At 45.2% G+C, this 21,577-nt stretch overlaps 1 protein-coding gene across 12 annotated transcripts in view; it reads right to left on the bottom strand.

The window, feature by feature from the left end:
* Positions 1–572: 572 nt before the first annotated feature.
* Positions 573–21,577, bottom strand: part of LOC134957593 (proximal tubules-expressed gene protein-like) — a 190,059-nt gene continuing 169,054 nt past the window's right edge. For all 12 annotated transcript variants that reach the window (XM_063939604.1, XM_063939600.1, XM_063939596.1 and 9 more), the window contains 2 exons: positions 5,619–5,693; positions 573–1,317 (listed from right to left, as the gene is read on the bottom strand). In XM_063939604.1, the coding sequence (XP_063795674.1) occupies positions 1,239–1,317; positions 5,619–5,693 (154 nt within the window). In that variant the 3' untranslated portion in view covers positions 573–1,238. The remainder of the gene's footprint in view (positions 1,318–5,618; positions 5,694–21,577) is intronic.

The raw sequence follows: 21,577 nt of genomic DNA, 5'->3' as shown, positions 1-21,577 counted from the left end.
GCTAATTGAATATCCCCTATGTGTGTGTTCTAATACACAAAGGTGGGCACATTGGCATTTCTATAATGAGTGCAATGTGTGCGGTGCACACGGGCCCCTGAGTCCAGGGGGCCACACACTGCACACATTGCACCCATGTTTTAACACATACCTTTCCGGAGTCCTTCGTCGGGCACTGCAGCTGTGGCGAAAATCAATGCCGTAGCCTACTGTGCCGGGGAGAGGAGGGGGCCCACCGGCAGTCAAGGGCCCCCTCCTCTGTTAAAAAGGCCCTGGATGGGTGGGTATCAAAATTTCTAAAGAGGACAGGTGAAGTTGCCCACAGCAAACCAGTCAGATTTGACATATAATTTTATAGAATGTACAGTACGTTAGAATCTGATTGGTGGCTTTGTGGACTTGATCTGTGAGTGCCTGATGAGCTGACACTTTTCTAGAAATGTAAACTGGTTCCTGATTGGGTGACAAGGAGGTTGTCAGTTGTAGCCGTACTGCGGATACCTCGAGCTTCCTAAGGGAAGGTCTTTTACCTTTTCAGAGTAAATTCTAGCAATACAAACTACATCTCAAGCTTAGGTTTACTACATATTTATTATGTGACTATTATAAATAACAAGCTTTAGATAATACCAGTCTCATTTAGAACAATCGCTGTATGTTTCTGTCGCACACAGAGAGAGACTCAGGTAAGGTGAAACGGTTTCCATTCTTCTACTACAGTATTTTTGTTTATTGGCTTGAATAATTAGCAATGTTTCCATGTTACTGCCATTGTGGTAAGCCGTCCTTCCACCTACAGTAAGGATGGGTGTGGATCATAGAGTCAACCACACTTAGGTCGACAGTCATTAGGTCGACCACTATTGGTCGACAGTGGCTAGGTCGACACGGTCATTAGATCAACATGCACTGTGTCCCCTGGCATGGCTCAGTTTGCTCGTCCATGCTTCGGCCAAGGTGCCTCGCTCCGCTACCGCTGCACTCGGCACAGAGTACTATTCCCAATCGTAGTCCACGTGGATCGTAAAGCATGAAAAAGTTACAAAAATTAATAAAAATAAACTCATAACGACCTTTTCCAAAGTCGACCTGTTACATGTTGACCTAGTGACAGTGTCGACCTATAGACCATGTTGACCTAGTGACGATGTCGACCAATAGTGGTCGACCTAATGACTGTTGGCCTAAGTGTGGTCGAGCTAAAGACCGGATACCGTAAGGATTACCATGGCACACGATTACATAGCGGTAGTCAGTTCATTATCATTATCAAGGTCGGCGGCTGGGTTGTCATACTCATGCTCGTGCTCACTGAATCTGAAATAAAAATGGGAAAATATCAATATTTGTTGTTAGAGTAAAAGACCTCTGACATTATGCATAGCTAGCGCTGAGCAAATCTAGAACATTGGGATTTCCATACATTGTCTTAACTTTCAACATCAATAACAACAAAACACTTTCTAGCCGGGGCGAGGAACTGGCAGGTCTGACATCTGCTTGGGCACTGATTAATATGACCACCAGGCAGTAGCTATTCCGCATAAAGGGCCTGATTCTGATTTGGAAGTAAAGCAAAAACAGCAAGTAACTTTATATCTGGAGCAAAACATGTTGCCATGCAAGAAAAGCAAATACATTTATATTTTTTCTGTGCAAGGTAAATACTGGCTGCTTTTGCATGTAGCCCACAAATACCGGGCAGCTTTATTTTGACACTGAAATTTTGATTTTAGTTTGGACACAACCCACCCAATTCTAAATCTCTCTGCAAATGTTACATCTGCCGCCCCCACCTACAGTGCAGCATGGTTTAACCAGGTGCACAGTTGTCAGTTACTAGCTTTTTTTTCTGCTTTAATTCCACAGTAAATCAGAATCAGACCCATAATGCTGATGTAGGATTGCTGAATCTGTATTAGAATGGAAGTCGAACGTATGCAGAGAGTAATGAGGTGTATCACACATGAAGGAAATAATTTGTCCAAAATGCAATCCAACGGACTTTGAACGTGGAATGTGCAACAGCATATCAAATTATGCATGTTCTGCATCAGAAACCAATTCAGATGACCTCTCGGCGGACAGTGTGCTGCACATTACATTTAATGGACTCCAGAAGCAGTAGGCCTGTCCGAACGCTATTGCTATCTGCTCAGGAACACAGGAATTGAACAGTACGAGTATGTGCAATAAGTTTCCAGATGCACAAAAAGTATTATATTTACAAACAAAGTGAACATTACATTTTCTTCTAAGTATTCGCTAGAGGAGTCTATGCAAAGTGCATGCACTTAAACCATTTACTGAAGCAGCTGGACCAGTCTACATGCTGGGTGAAGATCTCCACTGAACATTCAAAATTAATTCCACGAATCTTGTGCTTGATTATCAAAGTCTGGACCATATGGTGGATGACCAAGCTCCAGGATGTGTTCATGGGCCAGAAAATCCACCACTTTTCTGGACTTATGTGGCAGGTGCATTGTTGTGATGGTGCCTGGAAATGGATTTTTCTGGCAGCCATTGCCAGTCCCCAGTGTTGGTGCGCTGCTGCATAAGTGGTACGGTAGCTACATTACTAGTCTTGGCCACAACAACAGCCACCATTTGCTTGGCCACACTGCACTCATGTCGGAACCATTGGGACTCATGTCCCATTGGGTTCCACTGGGCCAACTGTTGTTTGGTCTTGGGATCAAATGTGTAGATCCAGGATTCATTGCCAGTGATGATCTCCCAGACATAGTTTAAGTGACTGCCATTAAACCTGGCCAGCATGTTGCAGCACTTAGTCACACAAGCCTCCTTCTGCTCTCTAGTCAGCTGATGGGGCACCAAACATGCAGAAACCTTGCTCAGGCCAAGCTTTAAGTGGAGCATCAAGCGGATGGATCCTGATGAGATCTCATTCTCTAACTGGGCTACGGTCACCCTGCCATCCAACTCAACTGTGGACCGCACAGCAGCCATGTTGTCCCCAATGATGGTGGACACAGGTCGCTGCAGTGCTCTTCGTCTTCCTGGGTGCATCTCCCGCACCACAATTTAAACACAATGGTTCTCCCTAAAAGCAGCTTGCGGTCAGTCAAAACTCTAATGTCACAGACCACTCTTGTCTTGTAGTTGTGGAAGATCACAGTTCTCTAGCGGCTTCTGTTGAGCTCCATAATGAGTTTGTGAAGGAAGTGAACATGCTGACTATTTTGGTGTGCAGTGCTGCTTACATACGGTTTTGTGCCATGACATTTCCAAGAAACATATCCAAAATACGACCATATCTTACACAAGACACAGCAAAAACTCTAATCCATGCTCTCATTATCTCCCGCATTGATTATTCTAATAGTCTCTTGACCGGTCTTCTCAAACATAGGCTCTCACCACTACAATCCATTTTGAATGCAGCTGCGAGGCTAATCTTCCTTGCCAGACGTTCATCGTCTGCAGATCCGCTCTGTCAGTCCCTCCATTGGTTACCGGTATTCTACCGTATTAAATATAAAATACTTTTACTCACATACAAGGCTATTAACCAAACTGCACCAACATACATCTCTTCACTCATCTCAAAATATCTCCCTACCCGACCTCTCCGCTCTGCACAAGATCTACGTCTCTCATCCACACGCATTACTTGTTCACACTCAAAATTACAGGACTTTATCCGGGCTTCACCCACTCTGTGTAATGCCCTCCCACGCACAGTAAGACTCGCCTCTAGTCTCCAAACCTTTAAATGTTCCCTGAAAACTCACCTCTTCAGACAAGCCTATCAAATTCTAGACCCACCCACATAACCTTCAGTGCTTCCCTATCTAATTACATCCTCTGTAGAGTATTCATAACATCACATATCTTGTCTTTCTTTAGTCTCACACCCTCCTGACACTTGGCCAACTTTGTGGGGTATCATCATACAACCCATTAAGAACCTAGCAATCTGGTGGACCATTATGCAATAGGTAGCATCTATCCTTGTGTATCTATGCCTATTTCCCTATAGATTGTAAGCTTGCGAGCAGGGCCTTCCTACCTCTATGTCTGTCTGTTTTTACCCAGTTTTGTTCTATTACTGTTGTTCTAATTGTAAAGCGCAACGGAATATGCTGCGCTATATAAGAAACTGTTAATAAAATAAATAATAAAATAATGACATTTCACTAGTGATGAGCGGATTCGGTTTTACTCGGTTTTACTCGGTTCTCAAAACCGAATCTTATTGGCTATCCAAAACACGTGACATCAGTGAGCCAATAAGATTCGGTTTTGAGAACCGAGTAAAACCGAATCCGCTCATCACTACATTTCACAAGAACTTTAGTCAGAGATTACATTTCACAACCAGACAGTCAGCTTGTGTCTACTCTACCTATGCACTGCACATAAGGGAACTTATTGCACACCGCTCATAAATGAGTAGAAACAAGTCAGTCTTATCTGACTAATAACATATTCAATTGAATGCAATGGAATAGTGAGGATGTGGAGACAACAGCACAAAAGCATGGATACTTCTTGTATCGTCATAACTTTTCAGGATGGCAGAGACAACATTATGGAAATGCAAGTCGTCATATTTGCGCCTTTATTCCCCAGCAAACATACCCACAGTTAGTAGTATCCATGCCCAAAGAGATCAAGCCATATTAAGGGCAAAAGGTGGCCCTAACCTGGTGGGCAAAGTACTAACCTGGTGGGCATAATAATAATAAGGTGCCTATCTTCCGAAGTTTTGCCTGCACCTTGGCGACCTCAAACATTGCAGATTTTGCCTCGTACCCCTAGGGGGCAAAAAAAATCTGCAATGTTGGGCTGTCATAAATCTGAGTGATGTGTGCAGACGCACAAAGCTCGGAAATGTATTGCCCCTTAGGCTTCCATGTGGCATGGATATGGAATGCCCTAATAAAGCTTCTATCTAATCCCATGTTGTTACAGCATTAATTAACACTTATAACTGGAAGTAGTCAGATTGTCGAAAGCCATTATGTCAACAATTAATATGCTGATAGAATAATTACTTGATTGTAATATCGGCAGTATACCTTTAAATATGATGCTTTATGATCATGTTTAAAGTCATACTGCCCACGGAGTTAAAATGCTGTAAGTAACATTATAACTGTGTCGGTATTATGCTGTTGGCACTCTTCTGGTGGCATATTCACTGTCAACATAGTGATTTAAGCTGGTTACACACTGGGAAGATGTGTACCCAGCTGATATGTCAGCCCAGTGGGCCGACATATCAGATCCTGGGTACACATTGAGCAATGCAATGAAGGTTGGAGCTACGTATCACTCCTTCCTTCACTACATATGCCGTGGTCACTAGTGTTATCGCCCGATCGGCCCTGTTGCACAGCCAACGCTAGCAACTGCGGCATGTGTAATGAAGGAAAGAGCGACAACACCAGATTACACCATCTATCCCAACAGAGCACATCTCTATGGTGGGAGTCTTCCAGCCATGCCAGCTGCTCTCCTCTGTTCAGGGAATGAGATGGCTCTTGTATAACAAAATCCCCACCAAAGTGCTAAATGAAGAAATGGGGTTATCAGAATCCATGTGCAGTGAAAAAAGATGAAGTATCCTTTGTTGTTGTAATACGTACCCGCTACTGTGATGGACGTATTTACCATTGGGAACAGCCACCTCATCGAAGACTGTAGATTTTTCTATAGGGCCTCTGAAATAGAAAATAAATAACAGTGAAGGGAGAACATAGAAACATATATATAAGAAGATCCTGCAGGAAGTGTAACAAAAAATATTTCCTGACAATTCAAAATGATTTGCAATTCCTCCAGTCAAAGGTTCACTAGATTATTTTACCACCCTAGGTAGTAGGCGGCTCAGCGTACACACCACTGTATAAGGAGCTTTGCATGTGGGCATCTAGCCAGGGCTGGCAACAGAAATTTTTGGGCCCAGCACTCATATTTCTCTGCCCCCCCCCCCCCCAGGAACCCCTCTCAACACACTTGCAGGTGACGTGCGGTGAGGTGAGGCAGAGTCTTTCCTTTGATACTAACTTATACGCCAGAGTTTATATAAAGTATTATGAAAAATACAAAGAATATACACGGTCAAGTCACATAATATGACCACCTCCTACATTTGACGTCATCAGCACATAGCCCATGAAGCACGTCAGGTGTCGTGCGCTGGCTTGTTGGGTATAAGGTGTGTGATAGGCCATCTGCACACATATCACTCGTTGCTGTCATGGGTAAAAGTGGCGATTTATTGAGTTGCAAAAAGGGATTGTAATACCCCACAGTGTGATAGCCTGTGTCACAAATCAGTGGGACTACTAAAGACAGCCCAGAATTAATTACCTGCCTCAGACCCTTTAAGAGACATACTGGGGGCGGGGCCTACCCGGCTGGTTGATGGACAGCTTGTGCAGGAGGGAGACCTGATTGGCTGTGGTGAGCAGGAGGAGGAAATTACGTCAGACGCCGGGCTGATCAGAGAAGGGATGAATGTGGGAGAGTGAGGCAGGTTGAAAAGTTTCAGAACAGCTTCCCAGCACCTACCGACGCCGGTGACCTGTCCTGTGTACGGCGGCAGGGGAGAGGAGGCACGTGACAACAGAGTGCGGCAGACGGGGAAGGCACGTACCCAGAGAAGCAGCGTGTGTCCGGCACCATGAGTATGACGGAAGGAGGTGCGCCGTAGCCCACAGCACAGCCAAGCAGCAAGTACCGTGAGTCTAGCCCCTGTAGCAAATCTCTTGCTCAGAAACTGCTTGAGGGTGATAGAGACAGGCCCCGCTCTCAGCATCAGAGAGACTGAGTATCATTACACTTAACCTCACTGGGTGCCTGCGCAGAGGACTATACATCCTCTGTCACATTACAGAAAACAGAGATCCTTTTGGGACAAAGATCACTGTTACCAGGGAACTTTAAAAGGGCCACTGACCTAAAGGTGTTTACTTGATCAGAAACAGTGAGAGGTCACAGGTGTGATTCTTTTGAAAACCAAAAAAGGGATCCAATGCCACGGGACAACTGAGATTTATCTGACACCTGCTCTGCTGAGTTAAATAATTGTCACAGCCACAGAGCCTCTTTAAGTCCAATCTTTGTCAGTAGCGGACTCCCCAGTGAGACAAAGGGGGATAACCGTGTTGGGATGCCGCGTTACCATTGAGGGTGAGAATTCACTGACGTCACCATACCTAAACCCTGTGCACAGGTCGGGTTACAGAACCCGCTTAAGTAGGACAATAATAGTACTCGGGTACATGTTACTTACCGTTATGTTATTGTGTGATGTTCCAATTGTTTAATGCTCATGTGATGTAATGTTTGTATTGAGGGACGTATAAATTGTTTTGGTCACTACTAAGCCGTAGACCGGTTTCAGTGGGGCTGCTGCGGTGTGCCCGGGCAATGGTGCCTGATTAGTAGGAAAACTCTGCTAGTTTGTGTAGTATATACTCCCCACTGTCTTATAGCATTAATAGATCAGAGAGAGTTGCAACTACTCATGTATAAGTGCAGGAGTGAGTGAACGCTAGTTACATAGAATTTGACAGCAGATAAGAACCACTTGGCCCATCTAGTCTGCCCCTTTTTTTTATCCTTTAGGTAATCTCAACCCTTTTTGAACTTTAATTCTTTGTAAGGATATTCATATGCCTATCCCAAACATGTTTAAATTGCTCTACAGTCTTAGCCTCTACCACCTCTGATGGGAGGCTATTCCACTTATCCACTACCCTTTCTGTGAAGTAATTTTTCCTTAAATTTCCCCTGAACCTGCCTCCCTCCAGTTTCAGTGTATGTCCTTGAGTTCTAATACTTCTCTTCCTTTAAAGAATGTTTCCCTCCCGAACTTTGTTAAAACCTTTGGTATATTTAAAAGTTAAAATCATGTCCCCCCTTTCCCTTCTTTCCTCCATACTATACATGTTAAGATCTTTTAGCCTTTCCGGGTAAGTTTTGTGATGTAGGCTATGCACCATTTCAGTTGCCCTTCTTTGCACACTCTCTAATGTATTTATATCCTTATGGAGATATGGTCTCCAGGACTGGACACAGTATTCCAGATGAGGCCGTACCAATGACCTATACAGTGACATCATTACTTCTTTTTTACTGCTACTGATTCCTCTCCCTATGCAACCAAGCATCTGACTTGCCTTTCTTATTGCTTTGTTGCATTGCTTCCCTGCCTTTAAGTCACTTGAAATAGTGACTCCTAGATCCCTTTCCTCCTCAGTAGTTTCCATTATAGTACCCTTGATACTATATTTAGTCTTTGGGTTTTTGAGACCCAAGTGCATGATTTTGCATTTTTTAGCATTAAACTGTAGTTGCCACGTTCTTGACCATTTCTCAAGCCTAGCTAGGTCATCAATAATTGGTTTTACCCCTCCCGGTGTGTCTACCCTGTTGTATATCTTTGTATCATCTGCAAAAAGGCAGACTTTCACCTCAATACCATTTGCAATGTCACCAACAAAGATATTAAAGAGAACTGGTCCAAGTACAGATTCCAGGGGTACTCCACTGGTAATATTTCCCTCCATAGATTGCACTCCATTTACTACAACTGTCTGTTTCCTATCCTGCAACCAGGTTCTTATCCATTTAACTGTTTTATAATCCACCCCCACGCTTTCAAGTTTATTTAGCAGTCTGCGATGTGGGGCAGTGTCAGATGCCTTATTAAGTCTAGATATGCTACATCTACAGCTCCCCCTTGATCTATTATTTTCATCACAAAGTCAAAAAGAAATCAAAAAGATTTGTTTGGCATGATCTCCCACCAGTAAATCCATGCTGTTTTGGATCCTGTAAGTTGTTTGATGTATGATATTCCACAACTCTTCCTTTTAATAGTTTTTCCATTACTTTCCCTACTGATGTAAGGCTTACTGGTCTATAGTTACTTGCTTCTTCCTTGTTTCCACTTTTGTACAGTGGAACTACATTCGCTCTTTTCCAGTCTTCTGGAATGGTACCTGTATTTAGTGACTGGTTAAATAATTATGATAATGGTGCCACCAGCACATCTTTTCGCTCTTTTAGTATCTTTGGGTGTATCCCATCTGGCCCCATTGATTTATCCACTTTTAGTTTTGAAAGTTCTGTTAGGAGCTTCTCCTCTGTAAATGTACTTTTATCTACCTTATTTTTATGAATGTCTTTGCAAATTAACTGTGGCCCCTTCCCTTCTCCTTCTGTAGTAAATACTGAGCAAAAATAATTATTTAGGTGATCTGCTATTGTCTGGTCTCCCTCCACCAAATTCTCACTCTCAGTCTTAAGTCTTATTATTCCTCCATTTGATTTTCTCCTTTAAGTAATATACTTAAAAAAAGTTTTGCCCCCTTTATCTGCTGACTGGGCTATTTTCTCTTCAGCTTATGCCTTTGCACGTCTGATCCCTTTCTTAGCATCCTTCCGTCTGTCAAGATACACCTCTTTGTCGTTATTATTTTGAGTCTGTTTGCATTTCCTAAAAGCCATCTTTTTTTCTAGAGATGAGCGGGTTCGGTTCCTCGGGATCCGAACCCCCCCGAACTTCAGCTATTTTACACGGGTCCGAGGCAGCCTCGGATCCTCCCGCCTTGCTCTGTTAACCAGAACGTGCCCGAACGTCATCATCACGCTGTCGGATTCTTGCGAGATTCGTATTCTATATAAGGAGCCGCGCATCGCCACCATTTTCACTCGTGCTTTGGAGATTGAACGGAGAGGACGTGGCTGCGTTCTCTCCCTGAAAAGCTCCGTAATCTGTGTTCAGTGTGCTGCAAATATCTGTGCTCAGTGTGCTGCAAATAATCTGTGCTCAGTGTGCTGAAAATATCTACGTTCTCTGCCTGAAAACGCTCCATATCTGTGCTCAGTGTGCTTCAAATATCTGATCAGTGTGCTGCATTGTGGGGACTGGGGACCACCAGTATATAATAATTATAGTAGTACAGTACAGTAGGCCATTGCTGTATCTTGCAGCTCTGTGTCACTGCAAGTATCCGTTCCATATCTATGCTGCATTTTTGTGAGCAGTATATATAGTATTACAGTGCAGCATTTTGGTGACCCAACAGTATATAGTTGTGTACAGTAGGCCATTGCTGTATCTTGCAGCTCTGTGTCACTGCACGTATCCATTCCATATCTGTGCGGCATTTTTGTGAGCAGTATATATAGTATTACAGTGCAGCATTTTGGTGACCCAACAGTATATAGTTGTGTACAGTAGGCCATTGCTGTATCTTGCAGCTTTGTGTCACTGCACGTATCCATTCCATATCTGTGCGGCATTTTTGTGAGCAGTATATATAGTATTACAGTGCAGCATTTTGGTGACCCAACAGTATATAGTTGTGTACAGTAGGCCATTGCTGTATCTTGCAGCTCTGTGTCACTGCACGTATCCATTCCATATCTGTGCGGCATTTTTGTGAGCAGTATATATAGTATTACAGTGCAGCATTTTGGTGACCCAACAGTATATAGTTGCGTACAGTAGACCATTGCTGTATCTTGCAGCACTGTGTCACTTCACGTATCCATTCCATATCTGTGCGGCATTTTTGTGAGCAGTATATATAGTATTACAGTGCAGCATTTTGGAGACCAACAGTATACATATATAGTACAGTACAGTAGGCCATTGCTATTGATATATTACTGGCATATAATTCCACACATTAAAAAATGGAGAACAAAAATGTGGAGGGTAAAATAGGGAAAGATCAAGATCCACTTCCACCTCATGCTGAAGCTGCTGCCACTAGTCATGGCCGAGACTATGAAATGCCATCAACGTCGTCTGCCAAGGCCGATGCCCAATGTCATAGTAGAGAGCATGTAAAATCCAAAAAACAAAAGTTCATTAAAATGACTCAAAAATCTAAATTAAAAGCATCTGAGGAGAAGCGTAAACTTGCCAATATGCCATTTACGACACAGAGTGGCAAGGAACGGCTGAGGCCCTGGCCTATGTTTATTGCTAGTGGTTCAGCTTCACATGAGGATGGAAGCACTCATCCTCCCGCTAGAAAAATGAAAAGACTTAAGCTGGCAATAGCACAGCAAAGAACTGTGCGTTCTTCTAAATCACAAATCCCCAAGGAGAGTCCAGTTGTGTCGGTTGCGATGCCTGACCTTCCCAACAGTGGACGGGAAGAGGTGGCGCCTTCCACCATTTGCACGCTCCCTGCAAGTGCTGGAAGGAGTACCCGCAGTCTAGTTCCTGATAGTCAAATTGAAGATGTCACTGTTGAAGTACACCAGGATGAGGATATGGGTGTTGCTGGCGCTGAGGAGGAAATTGACAAGGAGGATTCTGATGGTGAGGTGGTTTAAGTAGGGCATCCGGGGAGACACCTGTTGTCCGTGGGATGACTATGGCCATTGACATGCCTGGTCAAATTACAAAAAAAATCACCTCTTCGGTGTGGAATTATTTTAACAGAAATGCGGACAACAGGTGTCAAGCCGTGTGTTGCCTTTGTCAAGCTGTAATAAGTAGGGGTAAGGACGTTAACCACCTAGGAACATCCTCCCTTATACGTCACCTGGAGCGCATTCATCAGAAGTCATTGACAAGTTCAAAAACTTTGGGTGACAGTGGAAGCAGTCCACTGACAACTAAATCCCTTCCTCTTGTAACCAAGCTCCTGCAAACCACACCACCAACTCCCTCAGTGTCAATTTCCTCATTAGACAGAAAAACCAATAGTCCTGCAGGCCATGTCACTGGCAAGTCTGACGAGTCCTCTCCCACCTGGGATTCCTCCAATGCATCCTTGAGTGTAACACCTACTGCTGCTGGCGCTGCTGTTGTTGCTGCTGGGAGTCAATCGTCATCCCAGAGGGGAAGTCGGAAGACCACTTGTACTACTTTCAGTAAGCAATTGACTGTCCAACAGTCCTTTGTGAGGAAGATGAAATATCACAGCAGTCATCCTGCTGCAAAGCGGATAACTCAGGTCTTGGCAGCTGCGTTGGTGTTAAGTGTGTGTCCGGTATCCACCGTTAATTCAGAGGGAATTAGAGAATTGCTTGATGTACTGTGTCCCCGGTACCAAATACCATCTAGGTTCCATTTCTCTAGGCAGGCGAAACCGAGAATGTACACAGACGTCAGAAAAAGAGTCACCAGTGTCCTAAAAAATGCAGTTGTACCCAATGTCCACTTAACCACAGACATGTGGACAAGTGGAGCAGGGCAGACTCAGGAATATATGACTGTGACAGCCCACTGGGTAGATGTATTGCCTCCCGCAGCAAGAATAGCAGCGGTGGCACCAGTAGCAGCATCTCGCAAACGCCAAATTGTTCCTAGGCAGGCTACGCTTTGTACCACCGCTTTTCATAAGAGGCACACAGCTGACAACCTCTTACGGAAACTGAGGAACATCATCGCAGAATGGCTTACCACAATTGGACTCTCCTGGGGATTTGTGACATCGGACAACGCCAGCAATATTGTGCGTGCATTACATCTGGGCAAATTCCAGCACGTCCCATGATTTGCACATACATTGAATTTGGTGGTGCAGAATTTTTTTAAAAACGACAGGGGCGTGCAAGAGATGCTGTCGGTGGCCCGAAGAATTGCAGGCCACTTTCGGCATTCAGCCACTGCATACCGAAGACTGGAGCACCAGCAAACACTCCTGATGGAGCCCTTAATTCGCTTAACCAGGATTCACGGATGGTCAATCTGTTGAAATCAGAGCACTACATTTTGGCCACCGTGCTCGATCCTAGGTTAAAAGCCTACGTTGTATCTCTCTTTCCGGCAGACACAAGTCTGCAGATGTTCAAAGACCTGCTGGTGAGACACTTGTCAAGTCAAGCGGAACGTGACCCGTCAACAGCTCCTCCTTCACATTCACTGAGCAACACCCGTACAATGCAGTAGTTAATACCTCTCCGATGGGCTGGTTAGTGAACCGGGCGTCCCCGGTCAGATGTCCTGCGTTGCCCACGTAAGCTGTGCAGCGGAGAGGAGATGCCGCGCCGTGTACTGTTTAGCTGGCTGAAGCGCTGTGATCCGTAGCGGCTGCTACTGGCATAAAGGCATCAGAGGTGTAACCATCAGGGTGTATGGGAGATGCACTATTGGAGACACCTGTGCAAGGTGTGTGGAGAGGCAGGTGCTAACGCGTTTCGTCACGCTCCACGTGACTTTTTCAAAGGTGATTTCCTGCTTCCAGAATGTGCAGTATTTAAGCTCTGAACTAATCAGAGTAAACAGCTGTCAAAAATCAGTATCTAATTACAGTGGTGCTTAATAACGTTGGCTCTCTTGTCAGTATAGCAATACTTATACTTAATGTTTGAACACGGCATACATGACTTGCAATAGATTCCATGATCATCTAAGTCAGACATAAAGGACCTCTTGTTCCCTTTATATGATTATAATATTAAACCTTATAGGTGTGTCATAGGGTACATAGTAGAGAAGTAGTCTCAGACATGAAGTCAAACATCCAATTAATAAGCCTCTGCATCCAATCTAATATACCTAATGATTTAGATAGTCAGATGTATTACAATAAATACGACATAAATAATTCAAAAAACTTACTAAAAAAATAATAATAATAAACAATATTAACAAGGTAAGTATGCCCCATCAGAAACGTAAATAGAAAATAAAAAATAAATAATATTTTTTTTTTTTACAATCTATCATCCTCATTTGGATTAGAACATAGGAACCTCCAGATTCAGAGATTAGTGGCTTAATCGAGTGTGCACATTTCCATCTTATATTACATTCTCATTTGTTAAACTATCGACTGAGTAAGGAACTGAGGAGACTAGAGAACTAGAAGGACCCGATGACTAATATAACTAGATAACAACAGTGTAATGCAAATAAGATGCATTTTCATAAACAAAAGGCGCCCAATGTTAGCAGAGCTGCCAGCTGACTCATGCCAGGCATCTCCTGCAGAACTAGCGGTGGTGCTAGGGGGCACCAGCCAAAATCTTGCCTAGGGCATCATATTGGTTAAGGCCGGCTCTGCCGTCATCAAGCCACTTGCCACATCTTTACGTTCACACATTAAAGGTTTTTTGTTTCATAGTGTCTCGAGACACTTTCTTGATAAACATCAAAAAAATCCAGAAGATGTTCGACTAATAGGTATTGAAACCATCAAACCCACAGTACGGGGAGGGGATAGATATAGGAAATGATGTCTCAGAGAGAACTACTGGATTCATAAGTTAAGAACTCTTACTCCCGAAGGATTGAATGAATGCATTGAATTTGATCTATCCTGATCCAATCATGTTGATATTACTTTTTTATTTTATTATTTTTCAGGTATTTTTTAGGTATTATTTATATTTTGGACTTAATCATACCTAATGGTCATCAAATAATTATCCGGTAATAGGAGATCAGTCCCGATATATATATATATATATTGGTGGAGCCTGTATACAGACACACTGTTGTTATCTAGTTATATTAGTCATCGGGTCCTTCTAGTTCTCTAGTCTCCTCAGTTCCTTACTCAGTTGATAGTTTAACAAATGAGAACGTAATATAAGATGGAAATGTGCACACTGAGCACTTGTCCTGCTCAGTGGCGCACTCGGTTAAGCCACTAATCTCTGAATCTGGAGGTTCCTATGTTCTAATCCAAATGAGGATGATAGATTGTAAAAAAACATTGTATTATTTATTTTTTATTTTCTATTTACGTTTCTGATGGGGCATACTTACCTTGTTAATATTGTTTATTATTATTATTATTTTTTTAGTACGTTTTTTGAATTATTTATGTCGTATTTATTGTAATACATCTGACTATCTAAATCATTAGGTATATTAGATTGGATGCAGAGGCTTATTAATTGGATGTTTGACTTCATGTCTGAGACTACTTCTCTACTATGTACCCTATGACACACCTATAAGGTTTAATATTATAATCATATAAAGGGAACAAGAGGTCCTTTATGTCTGACTTAGATGATCATGGAATCTATTGCAAGTCATGTATGCCGTGTTCAAACATTAAGTATAAGTATTGCTATACTGATAAGAGAGTCAACGTTATTAAGCACCACTGTAATTAGATACTGATTTTTGACAGCTGTTTACTCTGATTAGTTCAGAGCTTAAATACTGCACATTCTGGAAGCAGGAAATCACCTTTGAAAAAGTCACGTGGAGCGTGACGAAACGCGTTAGAACCTGCCTCTCCACACACCTTGCACAGGTATCTCCAATAGTGCATCTCCCATACACCCTGATGGTTACACCTCTGATGCCTTTATGCCAGTAGCAGCCGCTACGGATCACAGCGCTTCAGCCAGCTAAACAGTACACGGCGCGGCATCTCCTCTCCGCTGCACAGCTTACGTGGGCAACGCAGGACATCTGACCGGGGACGCCTGGTTCACTAGCCAGCCCATCGGAGAGGTATTAACTACTGCATTGTACGGGTGTTGCACAGACATTCAGTTCTGGAACTCCATTTGTTTTACTGATCTCCCAGTGTCTGATCAGCAGCTAGCATCGGCAGCTGTGGATAGAGACTGCAGTTTTCATCTCAGTCATTACCTATTGGAAGGTTTCAAGTTCTATCTGACACTCTGTGACAAGTGTTGTGTGGTTTTTTATCATTATTTATATTTATTTTTATTTTCATTGCTGTTTATTGACATTACTATATTGGAATAATCTTAATATCATTGTTATTAAACATTTATTTCTATACGTTGGCTCTCTCTCTCTTATATTTATTTCTGACATACAGCGCAGCCGTTTTTTATGTATTCTTTTCTCTTTGTTTCTCAACTACACATAGTTGGTCGGCAAGCGCAGTAACTCAGAAATTTATTAATTACATATATATACTTCTTGTGGTATTTTATTGATAGAGGCGCTCTTTTAGCAGATAATCTATTTTATTCCCTCCTTCACCTTCTCCCGCAACTGGGGCTGCGAGGAAAAGGCAGGAAAAAGAGGCAATTTGGAGGCCCTTGCACAAACTGGCTTTATTTTACCTAAGTTGCCCCCCCTCCAGTGTGTACTCCGAAAGAGTGTTTAGTGCAGCCGGTCACCTTGTCAGCAATCGTACGAGGTTACTTCCAGAAAATGTGGAGAAGATGATGTTTATCAAAATGAATTATAATCAATTCCTCCGTGGAGACATTCACCAGCAATTGCCTCTAGAAAGTACACAGGGATCTGAGATGGTGGATTCCAGTGGGGACGAATTAATACTCTGTGAGGAGGGGGATGTACACAGTGAAAGGGGTGATGAATCGGACGATGATGATGAGGTGGACATCTTGCCTCTGTAGAGCCAGTTTGTGCAAGGAGAGATTGATTGCTTCTTTTTTGGTGGGGGCCCAAACCAACCAGTCATTTCAGCCACAGTCGTGTGGCAGACCCTGTCACTGAAATGATGGGTTTGTTAAAGTGTGCATGTCCTGTTTATACAACATAAGGGTGGGTGGGAGGGCCCAAGGACAATTCCATCTTTTTTCTTTTTTTCTTCTTTGCGTCATGTGCTGTTTGGGGAGTATTTTTTGGAAGGGCTATCCTGCGTGACACTGCAGTGCCACTCCTAGATGGGCCAGGTGTTTGTGTCGGCCACTTGGGTCGCTTAGCTTAGTCATCCAGCAACCTCGGTGCAAATTTTAGGACTAAAAATAATATTGTGAGGTGTGAGGTGTTCAGAATAGACTGGAAATGAGTGGAAATTATGGTTATTGAGGTTAATAATACTATGGGATCAAAATTACCCCCAAATTCTATGATTTAAGCTATTTTTGAGTTTTGTTTTTTTTTTAAAACAGGCGAATCCAAAACACACCCGAATCCGACAAAAAAATTTCAGGGAGGTTTTGCCAAAACGCGTCCGAATCCAAAACACGGCCGCAGAACCGAATCCAAAACCAAAACACAAAACCCGAAAAATGTCCGGTGCACATCTCTACTTTTTTCCTTTTACTTCTTTTGTGAACCACACTGGCTTCCTTTTCCTGGTGCTTTTCCTAACCCTTTTGATATAAAGGTCTGTTACCCTTAGTATTGCACTTTTCAGTTTTTCCCACCTCTCCTGCACCCCTTTCAAGTTCCACCAGTCCGCCAATGAATCACTTAAACATCTCCCCATTTTTGCAAAGTCAGCATTTCTAAAATCCAACACCTTTGTTTTTGTGTGACAGGAGTTGGATCCTGTCTTTATACTAAACCATACTGCTTGATGATCACTGGATCCCAGGTGCTCACCCACATATATGTCTGATATGTCTGATATCCTGTCATCATTTGTAAGAATGAAATCTAATATTGAGTCTTTGCGAGAGGGGTCCCTCACCAATTGCTTACTGTTATTTAAAGGGTGGAGCAACTTATGAATCTACTGACCTTACCTATTGTTAAAACACATATGCATCTATAAATATACATATCACACGTACGTCAAAAAGTAGGCACTCACTTTTGCAGTTGCTCAATGCCGAGGCATTGGCGTATCTATAAAGGGTGCAGTGTGTGCGAGGCACACGGGCCCCCAGGGTCCAGGGGAGCCCACCCCACACACACTGCACCCATTTGTTTAATACTTACCTCTCTGGAGTCCCCCGTCGGAGCCATCCCTTCTCAGCAGCGTAATAGAGTTTGAACACTAGGGGGAACAAACTCTATTGCGCTTGCTGAAAACTCCGGAAAGATGGCATGGCGGCCATTTTTCCGGAGTTTCGCGCATGCGCATTACCAAAATCTTTGGGAAAATGGCAGCCGCGCCGTGTTCCCGGAGGTTTGCGTATGCGCAATAGAGTCTGTTCTCAGACTCTTGCGCTGCGGAGAGGGATGGCACCAGCGGGGGATCCAGGAGAGGTAAGTATTAAAATACCTGTTCATCAGTCAGAGAGGAGGGGGCCCTTGAAGCAGAAGGCTGCACACGGGCCTCCTCCTCTCTTAAAACGCCCCTGTGCCGAGGTGCTTTATATGTAATAGGTGTAATGGTTCCATGGGTGGAGACTAGAGATGAGCGCCTGAAATTTTTCGGGTTTTGTGTTTTGGTTTTGGGTTCGGTTCCGCGGCCGTGTTTTGGGTTCGAACGCGTTTTGGCAAAACCTCACCGAATTTTTTTTGTCGGATTCGGGTGTGTTTTGGATTCGGGTGTTTTTTTCAAAAAACACTAAAAAACAGCTTAAATCATAGAATTTGGGGGTCATTTTGATCCCAAAGTATTATTAACCTCAAAAACCATAATTTACACTCATTTTCAGTCTATTCTGAATACCTCACACCTCACAATATTATTTTTAGTCCTAAAATTTGCACCGAGGTCGCTGTGTGAGTAAGATAAGCGACCCTAGTGGCCGACACAAACACCGGGCCCATCTAGGAGTGGCACTGCAGTGTCACGCAGGATGTCCCTTCCAAAAAACCCTCCCCAAACAGCACATGACGCAAAGAAAAAAAGAGGCGCAATGAGGTAGCTGTGTGAGTAAGATTAGCGACCCTAGTGGCCGACACAAACACCGGGCCCATCTAGGAGTGGCACTGCAGTGTCACGCAGGATGGCCCTTCCAAAAAACCCTCCCCAAACAGCACATGACGCAAAGAAAAAAAGAGGCGCAATGAGGTAGCTGTGTGAGTAAGATTAGCGACCCTAGTGGCCGACACAAACACCGGGCCCATCTAGGAGTGGCACTGCAGTGTCACGCAGGATGTCCCTTCCAAAAAACCCTCCCCAAACAGCACATGACGCAAAGAAAAAAAGAGGCGCAATGAGGTAGCTGACTGTGTGAGTAAGATTAGCGACCCTAGTGGCCGACACAAACACCGGGCCCATTTAGGAGTGGCACTGCAGTGTCATGCAGGATGTCCCTTCCAAAAAACCCTCCCCAATCAGCACATGATGCAAAGAAAAAGAAAAGAAAAAAGAGGTGCAAGATGGAATTGTCCTTGGGCCCTCCCACCCACCCTTATGTTGTATAAACAAAACAGGACATGCACACTTTAACCAACCCATCATTTCAGTGACAGGGTCTGCCACACGACTGTGACTGATATGACGGGTTGGTTTGGACCCCCCCAAAAAAGAAGCAATTAATCTCTCCTTGCACAAACTGGCTCTACAGAGGCAAGATGTCCACCTCATCATCACCCTCCGATATATCACCGTGTACATCCCCCTCCTCACAGATTATCAATTCGTCCCCACTGGAATCCACCATCTCAGCTCCCTGTGTACTTTGTGGAGGCAATTGCTGCTGGTCAATGTCTCCGCGGAGGAATTGATTATAATTCATTTTAATGAACATCATCTTCTCCACATTTTCTGGATGTAACCTCGTACGCCGATTGCTGACAAGGTGAGCGGCGGCACTAAACACTCTTTCGGAGTACACACTTGTGGGAGGGCAACTTAGGTAGAATAAAGCCAGTTTGTGCAAGGGCCTCCAAATTGCCTCTTTTTCCTGCCAGTATAAGTACGGACTGTGTGACGTGCCTACTTGGATGCTGTGACAGGACGATACCATACGGAAGCACTCGCAGCTTCCGCGTCCCGTTGACTGCGCACAGAATGGAAGGTCAAGCCGCACGAGGCCTGACCACATAGGGGATTCCCGCTTACCGTCAGTAACCGCCTGTTACTGACTCCACCCACTGCGCTGTGGGCGGGTTCTCGCTGCCACCACCAAACTCCTAACCTGCCGTGGCGTTTGGAACCACGGTTCTGCTCTGTATGTGCCGACGCACTGCTTTACCACACCTGTGTGGTGTCGACGAATCCCCACTAGCCACTTGCTAGGCCTCTACCGGTAGCTGGCGGAAGGCGGAGCTTGGAGACGTCAGGTGCTTCCCTGGACAGCCGGAGAACGGGGCTAGGTTTGGCCTAACCCTGTTGGTCACAAGATGAAGCAGTCTTCTTGAGGCAAAGGTGTTTATTGCTCAAATAACCTTTAAAAAGGCTCCTCCCTATTGCTAGGGGCAACAGCATACAATTAAGATGTTTCAGCAGAAGAAGATGTTACAATACACAATCCTATGGGCCAACTGCCCTTCTTTTATCCCTCTCCAAGACCCCTTACCACAGGGGGTAAGCCCGCCCTGTGGTGTACAACCAATCAATGTTTACCCATGAGCTGTGCATGCTCTGGACTCATGCACACCTAACATTGTCCCCAATGGACAGTGGGGAGTGGTCGGTCTCCTTTGTCTCTCCCATCTGGGAGAGCAGGATACTCCCACGGTGCCGTTCAGTCTGGCTGGGGGGAGGTTTTCCCTCCTAAACTGACTTCCAGAAACCTGCCCGGGACCCCTTCTCACTGCCTGCAGCCTGGATTTGGGCTCCAGAGCTGGGCAGCCTGGCTCCCCGGTCCAGGTCTCTGGTCCACTACGGCTGATCTCCATGGAGCTCCAAGAAACCACTCAGCTTGTCTTATAGCTAAGCTGCTTCTCTTTCTCCCTGTCCCCATTGGAACTGTGAGGCTGGATGGGAAAGCATTCCGTTTTTAGGGAAAAGGTCTGGGAGAATCCATCAGCCTGCACAGCTATGGATTCCCCCCTCCTGGGACACACAATCAAGTAAGTGCACTTTATCTTTAAATACATTTACATTTTAAATCACACTGTACATTTCTCTTTAAATATACACTGAGCCTGTGCCCTGCACAGACTCTACATACTCAGGCACTGCAGTGCCTTCCCTAGCCCTGCAGCCTGGCTGCTAGGGCTCTCCCTCTCAGTGCTGGAGGCATGGGGCTGGCTTCCCCCATCCTCCAGCCTGCCTTCCTGCCTCTGGGGTTCCAGGGAGCTGGCTCTCCCTGTCCCCCCAGGGTGGCACTACTTTGGTGGCCTCGCCGCACGCAGCGGCGCACCCCCCTGTACCTAAGCCCGGCGGCCCGGGACACTTGTCCCGGCCGCCGTGACTCTGGCTTTGTTGTGGCGCTGGGGCGCCGGGAGCGTAGCTCCCGGACCCCAGTGCTCATCAGCCTGCTCGCCCGCCTAATGTGCCCACGCCGCTAGGGAGCCGGCTAGCCCGGTCCCCCCTGAGCGGCGCCTGTCTTGTGGCCTCGCTGCAGCGTCCGGCGGGGAGCCGGGCTGCAGCGCACCCCCCTCGCCGGCTAGCAGCCCGGGACGTCCGTCCCGGCTGCTGCGGCTGGCCACCCGTGCTGTGCTGAGGCGCTGGGAGCAGAGCTCCCGGCCCCCAGCGGCGGCTCTCACATAGAGCACTGCAGCGGGAGCCGAGCTCCCAGCCGCAGCGCTCACCCTTCTCCCCGGCGCGCACACTCCAGTGCGCCCGGGGCTACACTGACCGCTGCCGGGAGCGGAGCTCCCGGACTCCGGCGGTCAGCGGCTGCCTCCTCTCCCCCGGCGCGCACACACTGCTGAGCGCGCCGGGGGGCTGTTCTCCCCGCCGTGGTCTCCGGAGGGGTCCGGGACCACGGCACATTTTAAAATACATTTTAAACACATTAATAAAACACGGCGCCTAGCGCCCACAATGCATTTTTAAATCTGGCGCCAAGCACCCCTTTGTCTTTGCAAATGGCGCCGGGCACTAGGGATTAACCCCTTCAGTGCCAGGGCGGCCATTTGCCT

The sequence above is a fragment of the Pseudophryne corroboree genome, chromosome 9, assembly GCF_028390025.1.
Source record: "Pseudophryne corroboree isolate aPseCor3 chromosome 9, aPseCor3.hap2, whole genome shotgun sequence".
Taxonomy (NCBI): domain Eukaryota; kingdom Metazoa; phylum Chordata; class Amphibia; order Anura; family Myobatrachidae; genus Pseudophryne; species Pseudophryne corroboree.
This window is presented reverse-complemented; position numbering and strand designations above follow the sequence as displayed.